The sequence below is a fragment of the Schistocerca cancellata genome, chromosome 1, assembly GCF_023864275.1.
Source record: "Schistocerca cancellata isolate TAMUIC-IGC-003103 chromosome 1, iqSchCanc2.1, whole genome shotgun sequence".
Lineage (NCBI taxonomy): Eukaryota > Metazoa > Arthropoda > Insecta > Orthoptera > Acrididae > Schistocerca > Schistocerca cancellata.
This window is the reverse complement of record NC_064626.1, coordinates 1,279,160,525-1,279,182,366: the sequence shown is the minus strand read 5'-3', so window position 1 is coordinate 1,279,182,366 and position 21,842 is coordinate 1,279,160,525. Positions and strand designations below refer to the sequence as shown.

The 21,842-nt window shown below is 39.6% G+C and overlaps 1 protein-coding gene across 1 annotated transcript in view; it reads right to left on the bottom strand.

Moving 5' to 3' along the window:
- LOC126146787 (transformation/transcription domain-associated protein) overlaps window positions 1-21,842 on the bottom strand; it is a 508,296-nt gene that overhangs the window by 32,618 nt on the left and 453,836 nt on the right. The window contains exons 59-62 of the mRNA XM_049915647.1: window positions 20,979-21,153; window positions 13,885-14,125; window positions 6,517-6,610; window positions 4,300-4,515 (exon numbers count right to left, since the gene is read on the bottom strand). Of these exons, the coding sequence (XP_049771604.1) occupies window positions 4,300-4,515; window positions 6,517-6,610; window positions 13,885-14,125; window positions 20,979-21,153 (726 nt within the window). The remainder of the gene's footprint in view (window positions 1-4,299; window positions 4,516-6,516; window positions 6,611-13,884; window positions 14,126-20,978; window positions 21,154-21,842) is intronic.

Here is a 21,842-nt window from a genome sequence, read left to right as displayed (position 1 = left end):
TGGTTACGCCATGTCTCCCCATTATCCTTTTTTCCAGGAGAGCTAATTCTGCAATGTTTGCAGAAGAGCTTCTGTGAAGTTTGGAGAGTAGGAGACGAGATACTGGCAGAAGTCAAACTGTGAGGACAGGGCGTGAGTCGTGCTTGGGTAGCTTAGATGGTAGAGCACTTGCCCATGATAGGCAAAGGTCCTGAGTTCGAGTCTCGGTCCGGCACACAGTTTTTATCTGCCAGGAAGTTCAGCCCACACTATGCTTGTACAACCTCATCTGGAGTACTGCTGCACACTGTGGGATCTGCTTCAGAGATTATTGACAAAGGACACAGAGAAAGTTCAAAGAAGGGCAGTTCATTGTGTATTATCGTGATACAGGAAAGAGTGTCTCACAGACATAAAATGGGAGTTAGGGGTGGCAATCATTAAAAGAATGGTGTTTTTCGTTGTGGCAGGATCTTTTCATCAATCTGCATCACCAACTTTCTCATCCGAATGTGAAAAAAAGATTGTTGGTACCCAGTTACATAGGGATAAATGATCACTGTAATAAAAGAAATCAGAGAAAGATTGAAGTGCTCGTTTTTCAGCACACTGTTCAAGAGTGGAACTGCAGAGAATGCGACTGAAGGTGGTTTGATGAACCCTCTGCCCTGCTCTTAATTATGAATTACAGAGTAATTATAATAGAGGGAAACATTCCACGTGGGAAAAATATATCTAAAAACAAAGATGGTGAGACTTAACAAAAAGATTTACTGTCCTACACTCGTACACTCTGCTGGAAATATCACTTTGCCACGAAGAAAAATGATCCTAATCCTACTCCTAATGATCCAACTCCCCAAGACACTATCCAAATTGAACCCTGCCTGGAACAGTTCCGTCCTCTGTCACAGCGGGACCCACCTCCTCTTCCTCAAAATCATCCCCTCCAAACCTTCCAGGAATTTCTGACTTCCAGCCTTGCCTCTCAATCCTTCATAAAAAACCTTAATCCTACTCCCAACATCACCACTGCTGAAGCCCAAGCTATCCGTGATCTGAAGGCTGACCGTTCCATCGTCATTCTTCAGGCGGACAAGGGTTCCACGACAGTGGTACTTGATCGTCAGGAGTATGTGGCTGAGGGACTGCGTCATCTTTCAGACAACACCACATACAAAGTTTGCCAAGATAATCCCATTCCTGATGTCCAGGCGGAGCTTCAAGGAATCCTCAGAACCTTAGGCCCCCTACAAAACCTTTCACGTGACTCCATCAACCTCCTGACCCCACCGACCCCACCGACACCCCGCACCCCAACCTTCTACCTAAAATTCACAAACCCAATCATCCCGGCCGCCCCATTGTAGCTGGTTACCAAGCCCTCACAGAACGTATCTCTGCCTACGTAGATCAACACCTTCAACCTATTACATGCAGTCTCCCATCCTTCATCAAAGACACCAACCACTTTCTCGAATGCCTGGAATCCCTACCCAGTCTGTTACCCCCGGAAACCATCCTTGTAACCATTGATGCCACTTCCTTATACACAAATATTCCGCACGTCCAGGGCCTTGCTGCGATGGAGCACTTCCTTTCACGCCAATCACCTGCCACCCTACCTAAAACCTATTTCCTCATTACCTTAGCCAGCTTCATCCTGACCCACAACAACTTCACTTTAGAAGGCCAGACCTAACAACAATTAAAGGGAACAGCCATGGGTACCAGGATGGCCCCCTCGTACGCCGACCTATTCATGGGTCGCTTAGAGGAAGCCTTCTTAGTTACCCAGGCCTGCAAACCCAAAGTTTGGTACAGATTTATTGATGACATCTTCATGATCTGGACTCACAGTGAAGAAGAACTCCAGAATTTCCTCTCCAACCTCAACTCCTTTGGTTCCATCAGATTCACCTGGTCCTACTCTAAATCCCATGCCACTTTCCTTGACGTTGACCTCCATCTGTCCAATGGCCAGCTTCACACGTCCGTCCACATCAAACCCACCAACAAGCAACAGTACCTCCATTATGACAGCTGCCACCCATTTCACATCAAACGGTCCCTTCCCTACAGCCTAGGTCTTCGTGGCAAACGAATCTGCTCCAGTCCGGAATCCCTGAACCATTACACCAACAACCTGAAAACAGCTTTCGCATCCCGCAACTACCCTCCCGACCTGGTACAGAAGCAAATAACCAGAGCCACTTCCTCATCCCTTCAAACCCAGAACCTCCCACAGAAGAACCCCAAAAGTGCCCCACTTGTGACAGGGTACTTTCTGGGACTGGATCAGACACTGAATGTGGCTCTCCTGCAGGGATACGACTTCCTCAAATCCTGCCCTGAAATGAGATCCATCCTTCATGAAATCCTCCCCACTCCACCAAGAGTGTCTTTCCGCCGTCCACCTAACCTTCGTAACCTCTTAGTTCATCCCTATGAAATCCCCAAACCACCTTCCCTACCCTCTGGCTCCTACCCTTGTAACCGCCCCCGGTGTAAAACCTGCCCCATGCACCTTTCCACCACCACCTACTCCAGTCCTGTAACCCGGAAGGTGTATACAATCAAAGGCAGAGCCACGCGTGAAAGCACCCATGTGATTTATCAACTGACCTGCCTACACTGTGAAGCGTTCTATGTGGGAATGACCAGCAACAAACTGTCCATTCGCATGAATGGACACAGGCAGACAGTGTTTGTTGGTAATGAGGATCATCCTGTGGCTAAACATGCCTTGGTGCACGGCCAGCACATCTTGGCACAGTGTTACACCGTCCGGGCTATCTGGATACTTCCCACTAACACCAACCTGTCAGAACGCTGGAGATGGGAACTTGCCCTTCAGTATATCCTCTCTTCTCGTTATCTGCCAGGCCTCAACCTCCGCTAATTTCAAGTTGCCGCCACTCATACCTCACCTGTCATTCAACAACATCTTTGCCTCTTTACTTCCACCTCGACTGACATCTCTGCCCAAACTCTTTGCCTTTACAAATGTCTGCGTGTCTCTGTGTATGTGCGGATGGATGTGTGTGTGTGTGTGTGTGTGTGTGTGTGTGTGTGTGTGTGTGTGTGTGTGTGTGTGTGTGCGCGCACGCGCGAGTGTATACCTGTCCTTTTTTCCCCCTAAGGTAAGTCTTTCCACTACCGGGATTGGATACCGGGATTGGAATGACTCCTTACCCTCTCCCTTAAAACTCACATCCTTTCATCTTTCCCTCTCCTTCCCTCTTTCCTGACGAAGCAACCAGGGGTTGCGAAAGCTCGAATTTTGTGTGTATGTTTGTATTTGTTTGTGTGTCTATCGACCTGCCAGCGCTTTTGTTTGGTAAGTCTCATCATCTTTGTTTTTAGAGTAATTATGTATATGAAAATAATCAAATATTGATAATATATTGTAAATGGACAGATAAAAAAAATCTAATCATCAACTGGTGGCTGGGGAACACACACATAAAAGGATTTAACTTTCACATCCTTTTGGAGCAAGTGGCCCCTTCTTATGGCGGAAGACTTTAAGGGGAAGGAAGAGGAGTGAAGGAAAATGACTGGAGAGTTTTAGGGAAAGGGGTGCAGTTTACAAAAGTCACCCATAACGTCGAGTCAGGAGAGACTTACCGGACAGGATGAGGAGTTTCTTTCCTTCTCATGCCATCCGGTAAGTGTCCATTGACCCGAGGTTCTGGGTGACTTTTCTAAACTGCACCCCTTTCCCTAAACCTCTCCGGTCTGTTTCCTTCACCCCTCTTCCTTCCCCTTCAAGTCTTCTGCCAGAAAGAGCCACTGGCTTCGAAAGCTTGTGAAAGTTAAATCATTTTGTGTGTTCCCCTCCCACCGCTTAGTGAGTAAATTTATTATCTGTCCATTTACATAAGAGTTGTTATGTATGCAAAGACTGTAAGGTGTGCTAAAGCAATATACTAAGGATTCATATAAACAGATTATTATTACATCAAAACATTTTACAATTTTATTTTTATTTTAAATTCTAAGAAAAGTGCAGTATGTTGAAAGTGGGAGTGACAGCAAATTACATTTGGAAGCGGAAGGGTATTGGAGAGAGGACCTGAGCACCTCCCCCCCCCCCCCCCCCCCCCCCTTGTCGTCCCAAAAACCCGATCTCCTGATTTAAGGAGTGATACAAAACCTAAATCCAGATGGGATATGCATCCTGATCCATCTCAATATTTTCCTCAATTTTCCGGTGCAAAGTGTGTTTTATTACACACAATTTCTTACCTATCAGAGGAGCAGATGAAGTAAAAACAAAATACATGGAAACAGTCTGGAAAAAACATATAAACTTACCTTCTGTTTGGACAGATAATGATTGAGGAAACGCAACAACTGCAGCACTCTCTCTTCTCTCCTCGAATCACCAAGGCTCGAATCATTCACAACGAGGTACGGGTAGATCTTCCCATTGTGCCCACGGATATACAGGCGACGGGCAGCAGTATTGTGCTTCTGCACGACATCCACGCGTGGCATGAATCGTGAGATCCGTACATAGTAATGAGTGTGCTGAAAGTTAAAAACTGGGGTCAGTGGACATCACTCACTTCGTGTGACTAAATGTTTTAGTACAAACACTAGAAAAAATGCTAAGGCTGTTACTGTTTTTTAAAGTGCCTATGTGTCACCAAAAGCAGTGTCTACTTTCTGAGAAGCAAACTGAGCAATAAGTTTCCTAAGTGACAAAACTAATAAGACTCCAAAAATTTAAAAGAAAGGTGAAGGAGAAAGTTCCTGGTTTGTCACCCACTATGATTTTAGTCCATGCTGGCTGTGCTCTTTTTATAGGCATGTTCTGCAGTTTTGGAAACAAAGTCAGAACTATACCCGAAATACCTGTCATGAAATAACAGCAAATACATTGATATTTAAAACAATTCTCATTTGATCTTCTGTCTCAGTTGCACATGTTTAAGTACACGACATATTCCAATCACTTAGGGTCATCTTCAGATCTATGTAGCTTCATCAGCAACCCATTGCGACTGTGCGAGTACTTCACACCAGAATAGTGCGTTCTGCAAAACACAGTACTCTGATATTAGTTTCTGACATAGACACGACAGGTTGCTGATGTAACCACATAGATCTGAAGATGATCCATTGATCGAAACATTCTGGTATTTCAAAATGTGCAACTGAGACTTTCCAAATTAAAAAAAAATTGCCAATTCAAAATTCAGCAAAAGATGACACATAGTCACACTGCAGCTTCTGGCATAGAACATGAAGAGCATGTTTGGATCAGTCCATTTGAAGATGGGACGAGAGTATGAATGATTGATTGCGTAAGCCTGAATTTCTAAAATATTACTGCCAGAATTACCACATGAGATGTCCATTTGAGGAACTAATGTGTTTCTTGATCATGTTAGAATACAGATTATTGGGATTTTATGAGTGAAGTCTGTACAGTAAGTGGCCTCTTTCTAGCAACATCTGCCACTGCAGTTTTAGAGCATCTTGGTTACATTATAAAACTGACTATACAAACCTGAGACAAAGCTCTTTATCAAATCTGTTATCTCTCTCCCATTAATCCAACTTGGTAAGAAGTGCAGACTATCAAATAATATTCAACTATTGGTCGAATTAAGGTTTGTAAGCCACCTCTTTCACAAATTACACTTCCTTTGGAATCTCTTCCAATAAATCTGTGCATGGTATCTGCCTCCCTCATAGTTGTATTTCCTATGGTAATTCTGCCTTAAAACCACTTCAGACAGGAACTCCTAGATACTTGGTAGTTGTGGCTAATTCTAGTTACTGCTCTCCGACTGTCGGAGAATTTGGAGTTCAAAAACTGGTATCTCAAACCGTTCCTGAGTGGTGCCTAGACAGCTGTTGACAAAAGCATTACACACAAAAGGTCCAGTACACAGTTTCAATTTGGCTACATAGAGCACAAACTGCTACATGAGAAGAGGTTTACTCTAGAAACATTAAACAGTTCCCTCCCATGTTTCATAATTATAAACACAATATGAGACCAAACGCAAATGAAAAGTTAGGGAACCGTCTATGGCCATCATGTTAGTTCAGTATGAAGAAAATGTTTGCCTGTAGCTCATTAACAAAAACTGTAGTCCACTGCAAAAATGTCTATGGACTATAAGAAAATTGCTTCAAAACTTCCAGCGAATGGCAAGGATATTCTCTCAAATCAGAATGAATAGTTGTCCCTCCCCACTCTCCTTTCTGGTCATATATTTGATACAATAAGCATTGGATATACATTATATAACTACTCTAAAAACTGGAAGTTCCCTATGGAATACAAATCATAGATAGAAAAGACTGATCACCACTGAACCTACAGCTGAGGGAACAAGCAGTGGAGAAACCTGTAAAAATAAAGCTATCACTGCTGTGCTTTCCAACTTTATTTCTCCTTGGGAGCAGAGAACAAACCTATAAGATTAATCAACATATCCATAGAATTTTACTTATTTGAGTGAGAGTATTATTGAATAGTAAATTGAGAACAGAAATGAAAATAATAATCGATACCTTTGGTAGCAGAAATTCCCCAGGCAATTCAACTTCAGCTGTATGGATGCTGAAATTACTGAGGAACCTGCATTTCTCTTCAATCAGGAATGACCTAAAAAAAATAGAAGATTTATTGAGAGACTGTGCTTGAGTACAAGAAACTGCAGAATGCATACATTTCAGTAAAAGAAGCAATGCACAATGCCTCTGTTGTGCAGTGTAATACTCCGCTGAACTATGATTATTATTTTAACTCAGTGAAGATCACAACATTGGTATGTACTTAATATAAATTTTAAATTTAACTGCATTACTTCCTTGATGCAATTTGGTTTTGGGTCTTACGGATCAGTTTCTTTCTAAATTTTTGTCTTGGTTAGCAGGAGACATCCTCAGAGTCTACAGAAATAATTTATTATACTCTTTATGATTTACTACTTGAAATGACATATTTCAAACACTTTGCTACTAGAAACAGAAGAGCAGGATTGTTTATTCATTTTCATTCAATGGCTGCATTGTCTCAGATTATAGTGTGCACTAAAAGATCCATCTAAAATATATACGAGGGCTGTTCAATAAGGAATGATCAATATATATATTTTTTTTAATGGTCATAATTTCTCACATTAAAATTTAACCTTATGATATTCTGTTAGCTTAATGTGCAACAAACACACCATAGCAGTTTCTGGTTGGGACTCCTGGTTCCCGCCTGTGAGAGGCGGGCAAGGTCAGACACGTTCAGTATTACCTACCGCTGCAATGGAGGAACAATATGCGGCTTTGAAATTCTGATTTGGTCTCAACAAATCATCAGTTGAGGCCTATACAGCGTTACAGGAGGCCTATGGAGAGTCTGTTCTTCCCTACAGCAAAGCTTGGAGGTGGTTTAAAATGTTTAAAGAGAGGGAGACAATCAATTTCAAAGGAAGGTGGACCTGGTACCACAGTTACTGCTCTTACGGAAGAAAACATCAACAATGTTGCTGTCATTGTGAGAGAGGATTGACGAATTACCTTAAGATCACTTTCTGAAAATTTCATTGGGTGCCAACCACATATTGGTGACAGAAAAATTACACGACACGCGTTTGTGCACGATGGGTTCCAAGAATGTTGATTCCCAAACAAAAGGACATTCACATGCAGGTCTGCATGCAGGTAAAGTTGATGTTAAGGGAAGATTCGGAGTCTCTTTCAAATGTAATCACTGCTGACGAAACTTGGCTACATCATTGTGATCCTGAGAGCAAACAGCAAAGCTCAGTGTCAAAATCTCCTTCATCACCAAACCACAAAAAAGCCAAAATGGTTGCTTCTGCTGGGAAAGTTATGGTCATCTCATTCTTTGATATTCGTGGCATGGTTTATCAGCATGTTGTACCTGCACACACATCAGTAACTGGACAATACTACAGGGATGTCCTGAAAACATTGCAAGTCCATATCAGGCGCAAAAGACCACATTTCCGTGAAGCATTTAGCCCCGTGTGACTTTTTTTTCTATTCCCTAACGTGAAGAAACGCCTTCACGGGAGGCATTATCAATCATCAGAAGCAGTGGTGAAGGCTGCGGAGGCAATTTTGAAGGACCTCTCAAAAAATTGTTTCCAGCATGTATTTGAAGACTGGCAGAAATGCAGGGACTAGTGCACCAAATTCACGGGAGGCTACTTTGAGAAGGACCATCAAAATTCCGAGTATGAGTAAAGGTATGTCATAAAAAAAAAAAAAAATTAAAAAAATCATTCTTTATTCAACAGTCTTTGTACAATTCAAAATTGTCCAGTACTACACCAAGACAACTTCCCTTAAATTGAAAGAAACTCTTAAAGACAAAATTAAACAGCAAGTAGAAGTGAGAATTCGGAGTCCTGCTAAGAATTTCAAGCATAGTAAATTTGCAGTCTGTGACCTAATTCAAGGCAAAACACAAGAGAAATCAAGTGAGATAAGCCATAAGATTTGTAAATTAAAGTCTGTATACAAAGGACCTTCCAGAATTTTAGACATCCCACACACAAACGGATTTTATTTAGACTTTCCTAAGTGAGGAAAAGGGTTAGATGTTAGAAACATATGTGACATAAAAATGTATAAAACAAGAATGAACAATATTGGTAATCAGTAATAAATATAAAAATATGTCTGAGTGTGGAGTATAATGTCCATGTTGAGCAAAATCATTAGTAATATTTCATGAACCAATAAGAATGTTTATTATGCACGTAAAAATTGTGTTTAGTGTACACAAACATAATTATGTAAGTTTCAGAAGCTGTTACTTATCTAAAACGTACTACAAAATATGAGACAGAGTTGCTGACAGTAAGAGCTGAATATGTGAAGTATGAAAAGAAAATGGACATACTGAAATATGATATTATTCATGGATTTTTTTATACAACAATGAAAAAAAAGCTATACTGAATTAAAATATTGTTTTACTAACATTTTTGCATTAAGTAGTAAATAATATTTAAGTGTAAGTGGTCATTTTTATGTTAAAGGTGTTTAATTTATCTACGAAAAAGACTCAAATACATTCAATGGAATGTTATCCTTATCAAGAATGAGGTTTTCTTTCTAAATAGAATGAAAAATTCTCAGTTCTTTCTAAATAATATTATAGTTGATAAGTTTAATATGTTATAATTAGGTGAATTTCTAATGTATAGAGATTTTGCGAAAATCATGATGCAAAAATTTAAAAAGGATTTGTAAGTGGTACGTTCAGTAATGATGACAATGTAAATGCGAAATGTAGTCTACACACGTAACACAGCTACGTTGCATGTGAAGGTACACAGACACGTTCTTGAAGCTATTGTTACACGACATTTCAAGAAAATGTGGGGCATGTATGATGGAACAGCTCACATTTCTGAAGTATGTTGTCAATATCTGAAATAATTTTATTAATAATTATTTCAACGTAAAGAAGGGAGAGAGATCTTGCAGAACGATTGTAAAAGTATGTTGTGACTGTGTGAACATTTTATTTCATTTTATTTCATATTGGGTTCTTCCCGAGGAAGCAGCAATTAATTGTATTGAGAAGAGTTGTATTCTGATAAAGAAACTGGGAAGCCATTATGGTTGGGAGCTGGCAAGTTTTCCCCTGGAATGTTTCTGTTTCTGGAACACCTTTTCCTAAAGGAGAAATGTGCAATAGCCAGACCCATAGGTCAGCATCAGTACACAAGCTGGCAGATCGCTTTGTTGTATTTTGTTTCTGAAACACCTTTTCTCTGGAACAAGAAGAATAAAACAAAGACTGAAATGAAAGACGTAGCCAGCTACCAGTGGTTGAGATTGGTCATGTAATGGTGCACTCTTCAGCACTTCAATAGTTGGTTTTTATACCGACCACTTTATTCCACTGTGACAGTTCTACAGTCAATCCAAGAAATTCTGTGGTCAGCATTGGGTAAATACCCAATCACACAATACTAGCTGGAAGTGGCTTTAACCTACTAAGTTTAGACTCGGATGTCTACAGGTTCATTGCAGGGGGTACATATAGACAGTTTAGTGAATTACTTTTGAATGTGTTTTCCAAAAATTGTCTTTAGCAGCTAGTTCAGCAGCTCACATGCAATGGGAATATTTTACACCTTGCAGCTACAAACATGCTGGACCTCATCAACAGCATCAGTATAGACACAAGGTTTAATGATCAAGATGTCATTGTAGTGACTACAGTTACGGAAATTAAATCAATCAATCAAGAAGGCTAACAGAGTGTTTCTACTAGGAAGAGCAGATAAGCATTGTTCGCATGTGACTTAGGTGATGAACTGACTTCATTTAGTTCCAGTATGATGGATACAGAGGAATTACGGAAAAAGTTTAAACAACTGTAAATTGTGCTCTAAAGAAGCATGTTGACTAAAAAGTGGATTAAGGATGGAAAATATCCACAATGGTTTAACAATGAAATTCGGATAATGCTGAGGAAGCAAGGGCTGCTGAACTCTTTGAGTTCAACAGAGAGCACACAAATGACAACAGGCAAAGGTTAGTAGAGATTTGTGCATCTATGAAATGATCTGTCTGTGAAGCATACAACTACCACCATCATATCTTAGCAAAAGATCTGGTCAAGAATCCGAGAAAGTTCTGGTCCTATGGAAAATCACTAAGCAGGTCTAAGGTTTCCATCCATTCACCCACTGACTAGTCTGGTGTGGCAGTAGAAGATAGCAAAACAAGAGGCGAAGTTTTAAATTTCACATTTAAGACATTGTTCACGCAGGTGAATCATACAAACATATCAGCATTTGGCCATCACACAGTGTCCCATATGGATGACATAGTAATAAGCATCCCTTCTGTAGTGAAACAACTGAAAGAGCTGAAAACAATTTGGTTTCACAAAGAGTGTTCTACGGACACGCAAAATTACAGACCAATATCCTTAACATCTGTTTGCTGCTGACTTATTGAACATATTCTCAGTTTGAATATAATAAATTTCCTTGAGAAGGAAACACATCTGTCCACAAATCAGCAAGTATTCAGAAACCATCACTCGTGCAGAGCTCAGCTTGCCTTGTTCTCACATAATATCCCATGAACCATGAAAGAAGAGCAACAGGCAGATTCCACATTCTTAGATTTCTGAAAAACTTTTTATGTGGTTTCCTATTTCAGACTGTAATAAAGGAACGAGCATATGTAACAAGTTCCCAGATATGTGAGTGGCTCAAAGACTTCTAAGTAATACGACACACCATACACTCCTCAACAGTGAGTTTTTATCAGAGACTTTGGTATTGTCAGGAGTGCTCCAGGGAAATGGGGTAGGACCACTATTATTTTCCATATACATAAATGATATGGCAGACAGTGTGGGTAACAATCTGCATTTGTTTGCTGCTGCTGCTGCTGCTGCTGCTGATGATGATGATGATGTAGTGTACAGTAAGCTGCTGTCATCAAGTGACTGTACAATATGAGTAGAATTAGATAAATTGCAGAAAAACATAATTAATGCAGATGAGAAGGAAAAACAAATCTGTAATGTTTGAATACAGCGTTAGTTGTGCCTTGCTTCACACAGTCACATTGTTTAAATATCCAGGCATAATGTTGCAAACTGATATGAAATGGAACAAGCATGTGATGATTGTCATAAAGAAGGCGAATTGTTGATTATGGTTTATTGGGAGAATTTTCAAAAAGTGTGGCTCAACTATGAAGGATGCTGCATGTACAGGGTGTATACGCGCATGAGGAAAAAAAATTCCCGGATTTTTCCAGGATTTCCTGGTTAAAAATACACGTTCTCCAGGATGAAAACACACTTTTTCCGTGTTAAGTGACAATATACTTTTCCTCGGAACTGTAAAAACTTATTAATCCTTTGAGTGGTTAAGGTTTTATACACCAGAATATAATTTCCCAGCAGGTTAGAAAACGAAACTCAGGGGAAAAACACATTTCCAAAAAATGATGTGCAGCAATATGTACACTGCATATTTTATTTACGAAAGTATAAATTCGAATACCACCAAACACTGCACGTTACTTCCTGAAGCATTGAAATAGAGATGGCGATGCACTTTTGTAAGCCAGTCATAGCTCATGTTACGTGATCTCGCCAGCCTATGACAGACGATATTCAAAGCTTAGGACACTGTCAAGTAGTGTGAACACAATAGCAACATCACTGTCAAGTAGTGTGAACACAAACAGAAAAAGATAGTGCTTTAAATTAATATACATAGTGTTGCTACAAGAAAAGAAAAGTTTCACATATAATATTGGTCTCTAAGATTAATAAGCTGCAAGAGAAGCTAAGCTTTCATATATAATGTTGATCTTTTTTTGCGCGTCTTACACTTTAAGATACATTACACAAATGTGCCAAATTTTTAACGACATAAATGTTTTACCTTTATGCCTTCTGGGCTCCAAATTATTCTAAATGGTAGTCCTGAAAGAATTGATTTTTAAATGAGAGTCAAGCACTCTGTGACTTAAGAAATTCACCATACATTCTCGCACATAGTTCATCTTGTGTAAAAGGAAAAAATACTTGGAAATTAAGCTCTTCAAACAACCATTCGCAATATTTTCCTGCATCCTATTTAGTAGGTTCGTTTCAGCAGTTGCCAGAGTGTGCCAGGTAGCAGACGTCACCCTGCTTGCGCAGCTACGATGACGCAGGGAGCCCGTATGTTTTACACAAAACATTGAAAGATCTTACATTATGTCATGAAAGAAGTAAGTCCTTAGAGGATACTCCAAGAGCATCATAATTTCATGAACCATACTAAAATTTGGCTTGAAGTGCACATTCATATGTTTAGATTCCGATGTAAATTTTCTTAGAGTATCATTACTGTATTATCTCATGTTTGGTTCTTTATTGCTAGAAGATAAAAACACGCACTCAAAATGCAGCAAACAGTTGAAACTAGACAATAGCGCAGGATTAAACATTTCGTTTTGAATAAATTGACTGCCTTAGCCGAAAAGATTAATACAAGCCAAATTCCTTTAGTAAACTGACAAAAATAACTTCATTGTTCTGCAAGGCGATTAATGCTTGACTGTCAGAAAGGGGGACATAATAAACAAAGAGGAAACAGCAAAATCACTAAACGGTAACACCCCCCCCCCCCCCCCCCCCCCCAATTACAACTCAGACCGCTCTTTGCATCGTCCTGGATGAACAATATTTCCCGAACCAGGGCAATATTAGATAGTGTTCATGTCAAATTACTGAGCCGACAGATGAAGAAATTATCTACACTGTCTAAAAAGTGGTGCCCCAATATTCAATCAGATCTGGATAGGATTTCAAAGTGGTGCGAAGACTGGCAACTTGTATTAAATGAACATAAATGTAAAATTATGTTCTTCATAAAACAAACGAAGTAGTACTCTATGACCGCAGTATCAATGCGTTATTATAATCAGAATCGGTCAAGAATGAGATATTCACTCTGCAGCGGAGTGTGCGCTGATATGAAACTTCCTGGCAGATTAAAACTGTGTGCCGGTCCGAGACTCGAACTCGGGACCTTTGCCTTTCGCAGACAAGTGCTCTACCAACTGAGCTATCCAAGCACGACTCACGCCCTGTCCTCACAACCTTACTTCTGCCAGTACCTCGCCTCCTACCTTACAAACTTTACAGAAGCTCTCCTGCGAACTTTGCAGAGGTACTGGCAGAAGTAAGGCTGTGAGGACGGGGCACGAGTCGTGCTTGGATAGCTCAGTTGGTAGAGCACTTGCCCGCGAAAGGCAAAGGTCTCGAATTCGAGCCTCGGTCCGGCACACAGTTTCAATCTGCCAGGAAGTTTCAGAATCGGTCAAGACATATAGGTATAGAAATGCGTGCAGTAAAAGAGGAGGAATTCAGTAACTCACTTGGGTAAGGTTTTCACTTTAGCTTCGAGAATAGTGATCCACTTGCGCAGCTTCTGGATGAGGTTCTGCAGCTTCATGGAGTCTGGCTGGCTGAAGTCAAAGTCAGTTGTGAACTGCACCTTCATCATCTGGAAAACCGGGTCCTGGGCCGTTGCCCGTGCGCGGCTGGCCAAGCTCTCCGAGGCTGTGCTCACGAACGATGACGATGAAGCAGAGTTTGACTGCCGCTCTGCCTTCAAGTCTGAAAATTGTACAGTGCAAAATAGAAGTGAATGGGGATAAAGAATATGACTGATACGTACACTGTCGATTTGTAGTGCGACACGATATTGGAGCTTTTACACATCTGAACTACCTAACTATGCAGTTAAAGGTGGGAAGACTTGAAATTAATGTATTAAAGTGACTTAATGGGCATATTATAAATTTTATTTGTGTGTTGCTTTATTAAGCATAATATTTATTTATGAATTGTCTTATTTCTGTTTCGTGATGAATGCACGAGCAATGCAACTTTCACAACAGCCAGTGATCACAAGACGGTCCACTTGTTCATTGTTGCTGTCACCTGGTTCAAAATATTATTCTTGTGTGTGTGTGTGTGTGTGTGTGTGTGTGTGTGTGTGTGTGTGTGTGTGTGCACGTACATATACAGGGTCTCTCACCTAACTCTGCCACCTGAAATACCTCTGGAACAACAATAGATATTCAAAACCGGTTTTCACCAGCATGAACATATGGTAGGGTCTTAGGAAACCAAATACTATGTGAAACTTTAAAACGTAAACAAATACTATTTTCAACACAAACTTGTGTATTTTTAAAAGGACACCCCCTATTATTTCCTATGCAATCAGTAGCATGAAAAAACTCAGTTACACTCCGAGAAACTGCGAAGCGAAGTTGACGCTTGAAATAAATGAAGCGCAAAGCTAGCGCACGTCCTGAGACTCAAGCGTGCACCTCACGCTGCCGGTAATCGTGATGTGGTTGATGTACTATGTCAGTGGAGTGTTAATGTACGGTGTGGTATTGTATGACAACACATCATTGGCCCATATTTCATTGATGGCACTCCTAAAGGGGGATAGTTTAGCCCCTTCTTGAGCTGTACCTTACCTGATCCGGTCCTCCTCTTATAATGTGGTATCAGAATGATGGATGTCCTGCGCATAATATTTATTGTTGCGAAATGACAACTAGAGGTACAATTAGTGGTAACACTTTGTTTCACGTTTCTAAACCTCATACGTTTTGAAATATGTGGCTTGTAAAGGATAGCAATGGCATCACAGTTTCCAATGTTATGCATCACATGTAGTATTGTGCTCAGAGCAGGGGCTGCCTGCACTGGCGGCTGTATCTTGCCTTAAACATACCAATATCACCACAGCATGCTCTACCTTCAGTGTACAACTGTCTCTTAATCTGGTCTGCTGAATTGCTCTAATACTGTAGCGTAATTCACATATGTTGCCACATTAAAACCTGTTTTCTTGTGGCTTGTTACATTTGCCGTCATCCAGTCGATATGCCGGCCTTCAGTAATGAAGAAAAATTAGATATTATTTTAATTTACAGTGAATGTCACAGAAATGCAACCACAGCTGTGATACTGTATTCTGAACGTTACCCAGATCATCAGTGGCTTCACGTCGAACCATTGGCAACATCTGCAAGACACTCACGGAAACAGGAAGCTGGGCTCCCACAAAACGTTGACGTACAACGTCAGCGACTGGCAATGGAAACGAAATTGCTGTTCTGGCTGCTGCAGCGCACAATCCACAGGTGGGTGTACGAGAAATTGCATGAGGCGTAGGAATAAGCCACAGTAGTGTGTGCAGAGTCTTGCATCGGCATTGGTTTTATCCGTTCCATATCTCACTGCACCAAGAACTGTATAGGAATGACTTTGGATCCCACATTACATTCTGTCGTTTTGCACTTCAGCAGCTGCAAGGTAATTCAGTATTCCTAAGCAATACGTTGTTTACGGACAAGGCTTCATTTACAAATCATGGTAATGTGAATCTGCGGAACATGCACTACTGGTCCGTGCAAAATCCCCACTGGATTCGCCAAGTTGCTCACGAACAACAGTGGAGTGTCATGTTTGGTGCGGTATCATTGCTAACTGTATTGTAAGTCCCTATTTTTACCGTGGAACATCAAATGGACAGCGATATGCATAATTTCTTCAACACACACTTGGGCTCCTCTTGGAGGATCTAGGATTGGAAACTCGTCTATCAATGTGGTTCCAACATAACGCATGTCCCACACGCAATGCAGAAGTTGCCAGAGACGTTCTAGATGCAACATTTCCTAATAGGCGGATGCCGCGGAGAGTGTAATGGCAAGTATAGTCCCCCGACTTGATGCCATTAGACTTCCTTCTCTGGGGTACCGTGAGAGACAGAGTGTACCAAGAACCCACAACGACAGTAAAGGATATGCAACATCCCTTCACTGGGGTGCAGTGAGAGACAGAGTGTACCAAGAATCCCCAACGACAGTAGAGGATATGCAACATCATATTACTGCGGAGTGTGCGGCAATATCTGTAGAAACTCTACAATACACTTTCTTGTTGTCCATCTGCAAACATGTATTGATGCAAACGGAGGGCACTTCGAACATATGTTGACGTGACACAGTATCATTGGACAAGATGTGGGTGTATTTTCTATGGTGGATGTAATGCACAACAATACAGTTTCTGTGGGTGACAGAGCACTAGTAAATGTGTTTAGCGAAGTGAATTCAAGTTTGTTATCTCTAACTGTAGCTCTAGTTGTTATTTCACTAGAATAAACATACATTTACAATTTGAAAAACGTAACTTGTGTTGGACGTGTTATTTATTTTTGTGGATTGTGCATACCTTCCCATTGTGTGAGCCCCTGACACAGGCGGTGTGAGGTGCACGCTTGAGTCTCAAGCTGTGTGCTTCATTTATTTCAAGCGTCAACTTCGCTTCGCAATTTCTCGGGATGTAATTGACATATTTTGATGCAACCAATGCCATGATTTTTCATGCTATTGATTGCATACGAAATAATAGGAGGTATCCATTTAAAACACAGTTTGTGTTGAAAACAGTAATTCCTTATGTTTTAGAATTTCGCATAATATTTGGTTTCCTAAGCCCCTGCTGTACGATCATCCTGGTGGAAACTGTGCAACACAGCTAGCTCTTTATTCCCATGAAGTAATGAGTGCTGTTGACAAGGGATCTCAGATCGATTCCATATTCCTAGATTTCCAGAAGATCATTCCTCACAAGTGACTATTAATCAAATTACATGCACATGGAGTATCGTCTCAGTTGTGTGACTGGATTCGTGATTTCCTCTCAGAGAGGTCACAGTTCGTAGTGATAAGACAGTAAATCATTGAGCAGAACAAAAGTGATACCTGGCGTTCCGCAAGGTCATAAGCCCTCTGCTGTTCCTGATTTATATAAATGATCTAGGTGATAATCTGAGCAGCCCCCTTAGATTGCTTGCAAATGACACTGTGATCCACATGGGTACAAAAAGAAATCTGATAAATTTTGGGTATACGATAAATCGCACAAATCTACAGGCTGTCAATTCGGCTAAATACCTAGGAATTACAATTACGAGCAACTTAAATTGGAAAGATCACATGGATAATATTGTGGGGAAGGCGAAACAAAGACTACACTTTGTTGGCAGAACTCTTGGAAGATGCGACAAACCCACTAAAGAGACAGCCTACATTACACTTGTCCATCCTCTGCTGGAGTATTGCTGCATAGTATGGGATCATTACCAGGTAGGATTGACGGAGGAAAAAGTGCAAAGAAGGGCAGCTCGTTTTGTGTTACCGCGCAATAGGAGTGAGAGTGTCACTGATATGATACGCGAGTTGGGCTGGCAGTCACTGAAACAAAGGCGGTTTTCTTTGCGGCAAGATCTATTTATGAATGTGAAAATATTTTGTTGACAACCACCTACGTAGGGAGAAATGATCATCATAATAAAATAACAGAAATCAGAGCTCGAACAGAAAGATTTAGGTCTTCTTTTTTCCCACACGCCATTCTAGATTGGAATCGTAGAGAAGTAGTATGGAAATGGATCCCTCTACCAGGCACGTAAGTGTGAATTGCACAGTAACAACGTAGATGTAGATGTCTACAAGAAACAGCAAAACAATTATTTCACTATGTTATTACTCACACAAAGAAAAATACTGTGGCCTTCATTCTGGAGGAAGCTAATATTCCCAGCCTGGGTCTACCAAGATAGAATATCAATCTTCAGAGATTGAAACACAGTGTTGTAGTTTCCAAAACAAAAGAAGAAGAAGAAGAAGAAGAAGAAGAAGAAGAAGATCATCATGACGATGATTGGTTTGTGGGGCGCTCAACTGCGCAGTTATCAGCACTCTCACAAATTCCCAACCTTTGCTCAGTCCAATCTAGTCACTTTCATGAATGATGATGAAATTATGAGGACAACACAAACACCCAGTCATCTCGAGGCAGGTGAAAATCCCAGACTCCGCCGGGAATTGAACCCGGGACCCCACACTTGGGAAGTGAGAACGTGACCACGAGATAGAAGAAGATGAGCGAGGGATGTGAAGCAATAAAACTGATTATTCCTCTGAACTGTAAAAAAAAGTTGGTTAGTGAGAATCAGTTGTTTTTATTCACCTGACTATATTTTAAGAATAAAATCACACAATAAGCTGATTTTTGGCTTCTTAGGTGAATTGGAAAAATGCAGTTGAAGTCCAGATTACCTCGAATCTGGAAACAAACACTGCTATTTGAAAGCTGTTTCTTTAATATCTCTGTGTACGTGTTACGAGTTCAGAAATGCACAGTTTACAGTTAAACAAATATCAGAGCATGGGCAAGTAACTGATATATTTGTGTACAAAATACAGATGTAATCTGCTGAATCAGGCAAACTGAATATCAACTGATAATGTTAAGTGTCAATACTGTATCTTCTCTAAATGTGGGTCCCAAACAATAAATAGAGGTAGACTGCCTAGCTCATGCAAGCAATAGTGTAAATGCCACATTGAGTTATTCCATTCACAAGGCCAACAGAAAGCCTCCCCCCTTCCAACAATTCTAAAGATATTTCGCATTCAAGTGTCTACTAGTGTAGATTCACAGGAAAAATTTTCAGTAAGAGTGAAGAAAGAACAGTTCACACTGCGTAAGACAAAGACAACAGCCTGAAAGCATACAAGCTACAAGGAGAAATGAAAGAACCAAATGGATTCAACATAATGAGGCATGAACAGAAACAAGAAATAACTTTTTTAAAAATGCTATATAAGCTCTGGATTTACCTTGTCATTGCTTGCGAGCACAATTTTTTTTAAAACAGAAATTACACTTTGTCATCTCCATTTACATCCCCTTTTGTTCTATTAACCATTTATTAGTGATCTATGTAGCTACAAATTCCTGAGGAAGAACGTACTAATCTTGAAACATATTATTTCTGTTCTTGCTAAAAGTAATTAAAAAATAATACATAATTTTCATCCATGTTCTGGTCCTGATAATATTATTTACTGATTAAGTGACATTTTGGTTTTAAAAATTTAATTGAAAAAAGAATCTTCTAGAAAAAATAAACACTATGACAAACTCTGTGACTAGTGCCACTTAAACCAGCTAATTGTAAATAAAAATAAAACAGTAGAACTAAATTCTCACCATGCAAAAAATACAAATGTCCAACATCAAACTTTCATGATGTATAACCTGTAGTGAATATGAAGGAAACTGAATTCTTTGACTGTTGGAGCCAAAGTAATCAAGTGGAACATCCATGTGGCATTTGTTACCTCAAAGCTGATTACAGTCTGTTATGCCCCAAGGATCCTGATAATTTTTCCTGCCAATAAGTCTGATATTAAAACTGTGTGTGTGTGTGTGTGTGTGTGTGTGTGTGTGTGTGTAAATCAATTTCATTTTTCCTTTACATAATACTTTGTATGAGATTTCTTTGCGCATTGATCTCTTTCACAACTTCTACATTGGATTTCCTTACTGTTTAGCTGGTCCCCGTTGGCCTCCTCTCAGCTCGCATTTTCACCCCTTCCAAATGCCTCTAGCCCGTCTTAGACAGTGTTCAGCTTTCACAGCCACACAGGAATATTCTCAACATCTTGAAAAATTTCATTTTTCTTTTCTTTACCAAAAGAATTTTTAACTAATGTTGTCTTCTTTTATTGAAAATATTTCTACCCTGCCTCTACTATTTTCATTAATTATGGTGCTTAAATAACAAACTTTACGAACTTTTTTAAATTTTTAATGTCAAGTGTCCTCATTTTTGCCCATAATAATTTTGTTGCAACTATTAATTTTATGTTCTTACATTTTGGAAATTGCTGAAATTTTTTAATGTATTTCTGCCCATGTTTTCCACTTTCAGTTATTAATGCAATATTGTCTGCATGTTTTATGCAGTGAATGGGTATTCCATTCACTTTAGCTCTAGACATTTTCCCCTGAAAATCTTTGTAGGTTTTTTGACAAAATATTTCTACAAATAAGGTATTTTAGATTTACATTGTTTTCCAGTGACATCTATCCTGAGTTCCTTGATTAGATTAGATTAATTATTCATTCCATAGACCCACATAGAGAGGATCCTCCTGGGTGTGGAACATGTCAAATAAACACATTACAAAAATAAACAGTAAAATTATGTACATGAATTAAAATTAAACTTCTAATATTTACAGGTTTAATACTTACATTTGCTTTCATTAAATCCATCATTCACACAGTGGATAGTTGCTTGACTATTACAACCAAATAGTGTAAAAAATTAAAGTAAATTATTCATTTCAATGATCCTCTGGTACGAACAGTCAAATTATGTACAAGATTTAAAATTAAACTTCCACTATTTCCAGACTTAAGACTTACATTTGCTTTCCATACATCCATCATTCACACATTAGGTAGTTACTTGGCTGTTACAACCATTGAAACATAATCAATAAAAGAGGATTGATATTGGTTATCTCTGCCTGGTGTACCAAACATAACAAATAAATAATAAACAATATGCAGAGCTTACCAATTCCAATACCAAATGTGGAAACAAGTTTCTTAATGAAATTCAGTGTATGTGGCGTAATAGTTGCTTCTTCCACATTAGCACTGTTTTCAAAAGCGATAGCAAGGCACTTTGCTAGCCCGAGACGTAGCTGCCTGAGGACTTCTTCATACCAATTCTCTCGGAACCAGACCATCTGGGGGGGAAAAAAAAGGAATTCTATGAGACATCTAATATATTTTACGAAAATAATTTAAGAAACGGTTTTGGCCTTGCCCAATTTGAGCAGTCTCAATAAACTAATAACAAAACCAAAATACAGATATTACATATTCAAAAATTGACTACCAGCAATGAGCTGCTTACTGGAAGATAGAAGCAGTTAACTCTATTAATGACTCACTTCCAATTTTGTAAACACAATAATAGCCACATTTTTTTCCAATTTGAAATTATTGATACAAACTGTCACACCTCTCTTTAACACATGGAAGAGCTATTCAGTTTCTCTGTATCAAGCAGTAGACTTCACACAGGCTTCCTATGTTTAGTTATCACTGAATATGAATCACTGACATGATTGAAATCAAATCTTATCAGATCAGAATCACACCGGGCCAAAAGCACTGAACTTAGGACCCTGTCTGCACCCTATCTTCAGCCAAAATAAAATTAATATTTATATATGAAAAATTGTTTAAAGAACAAATTAATTATCAGTCTTTAATGTCATCTTTACTGGATATTATTAGAGGATAATTTCATGTCAGGCCCAGAACTCACTTTACAGTTTATAAAGGTACAATAGCACCTTTCCACGCCTTCTGTTCGGGATTTTAAAGTAGTCTCTTGTTTGCTGATTTAGTAAACTTGAAAATTTCTCTT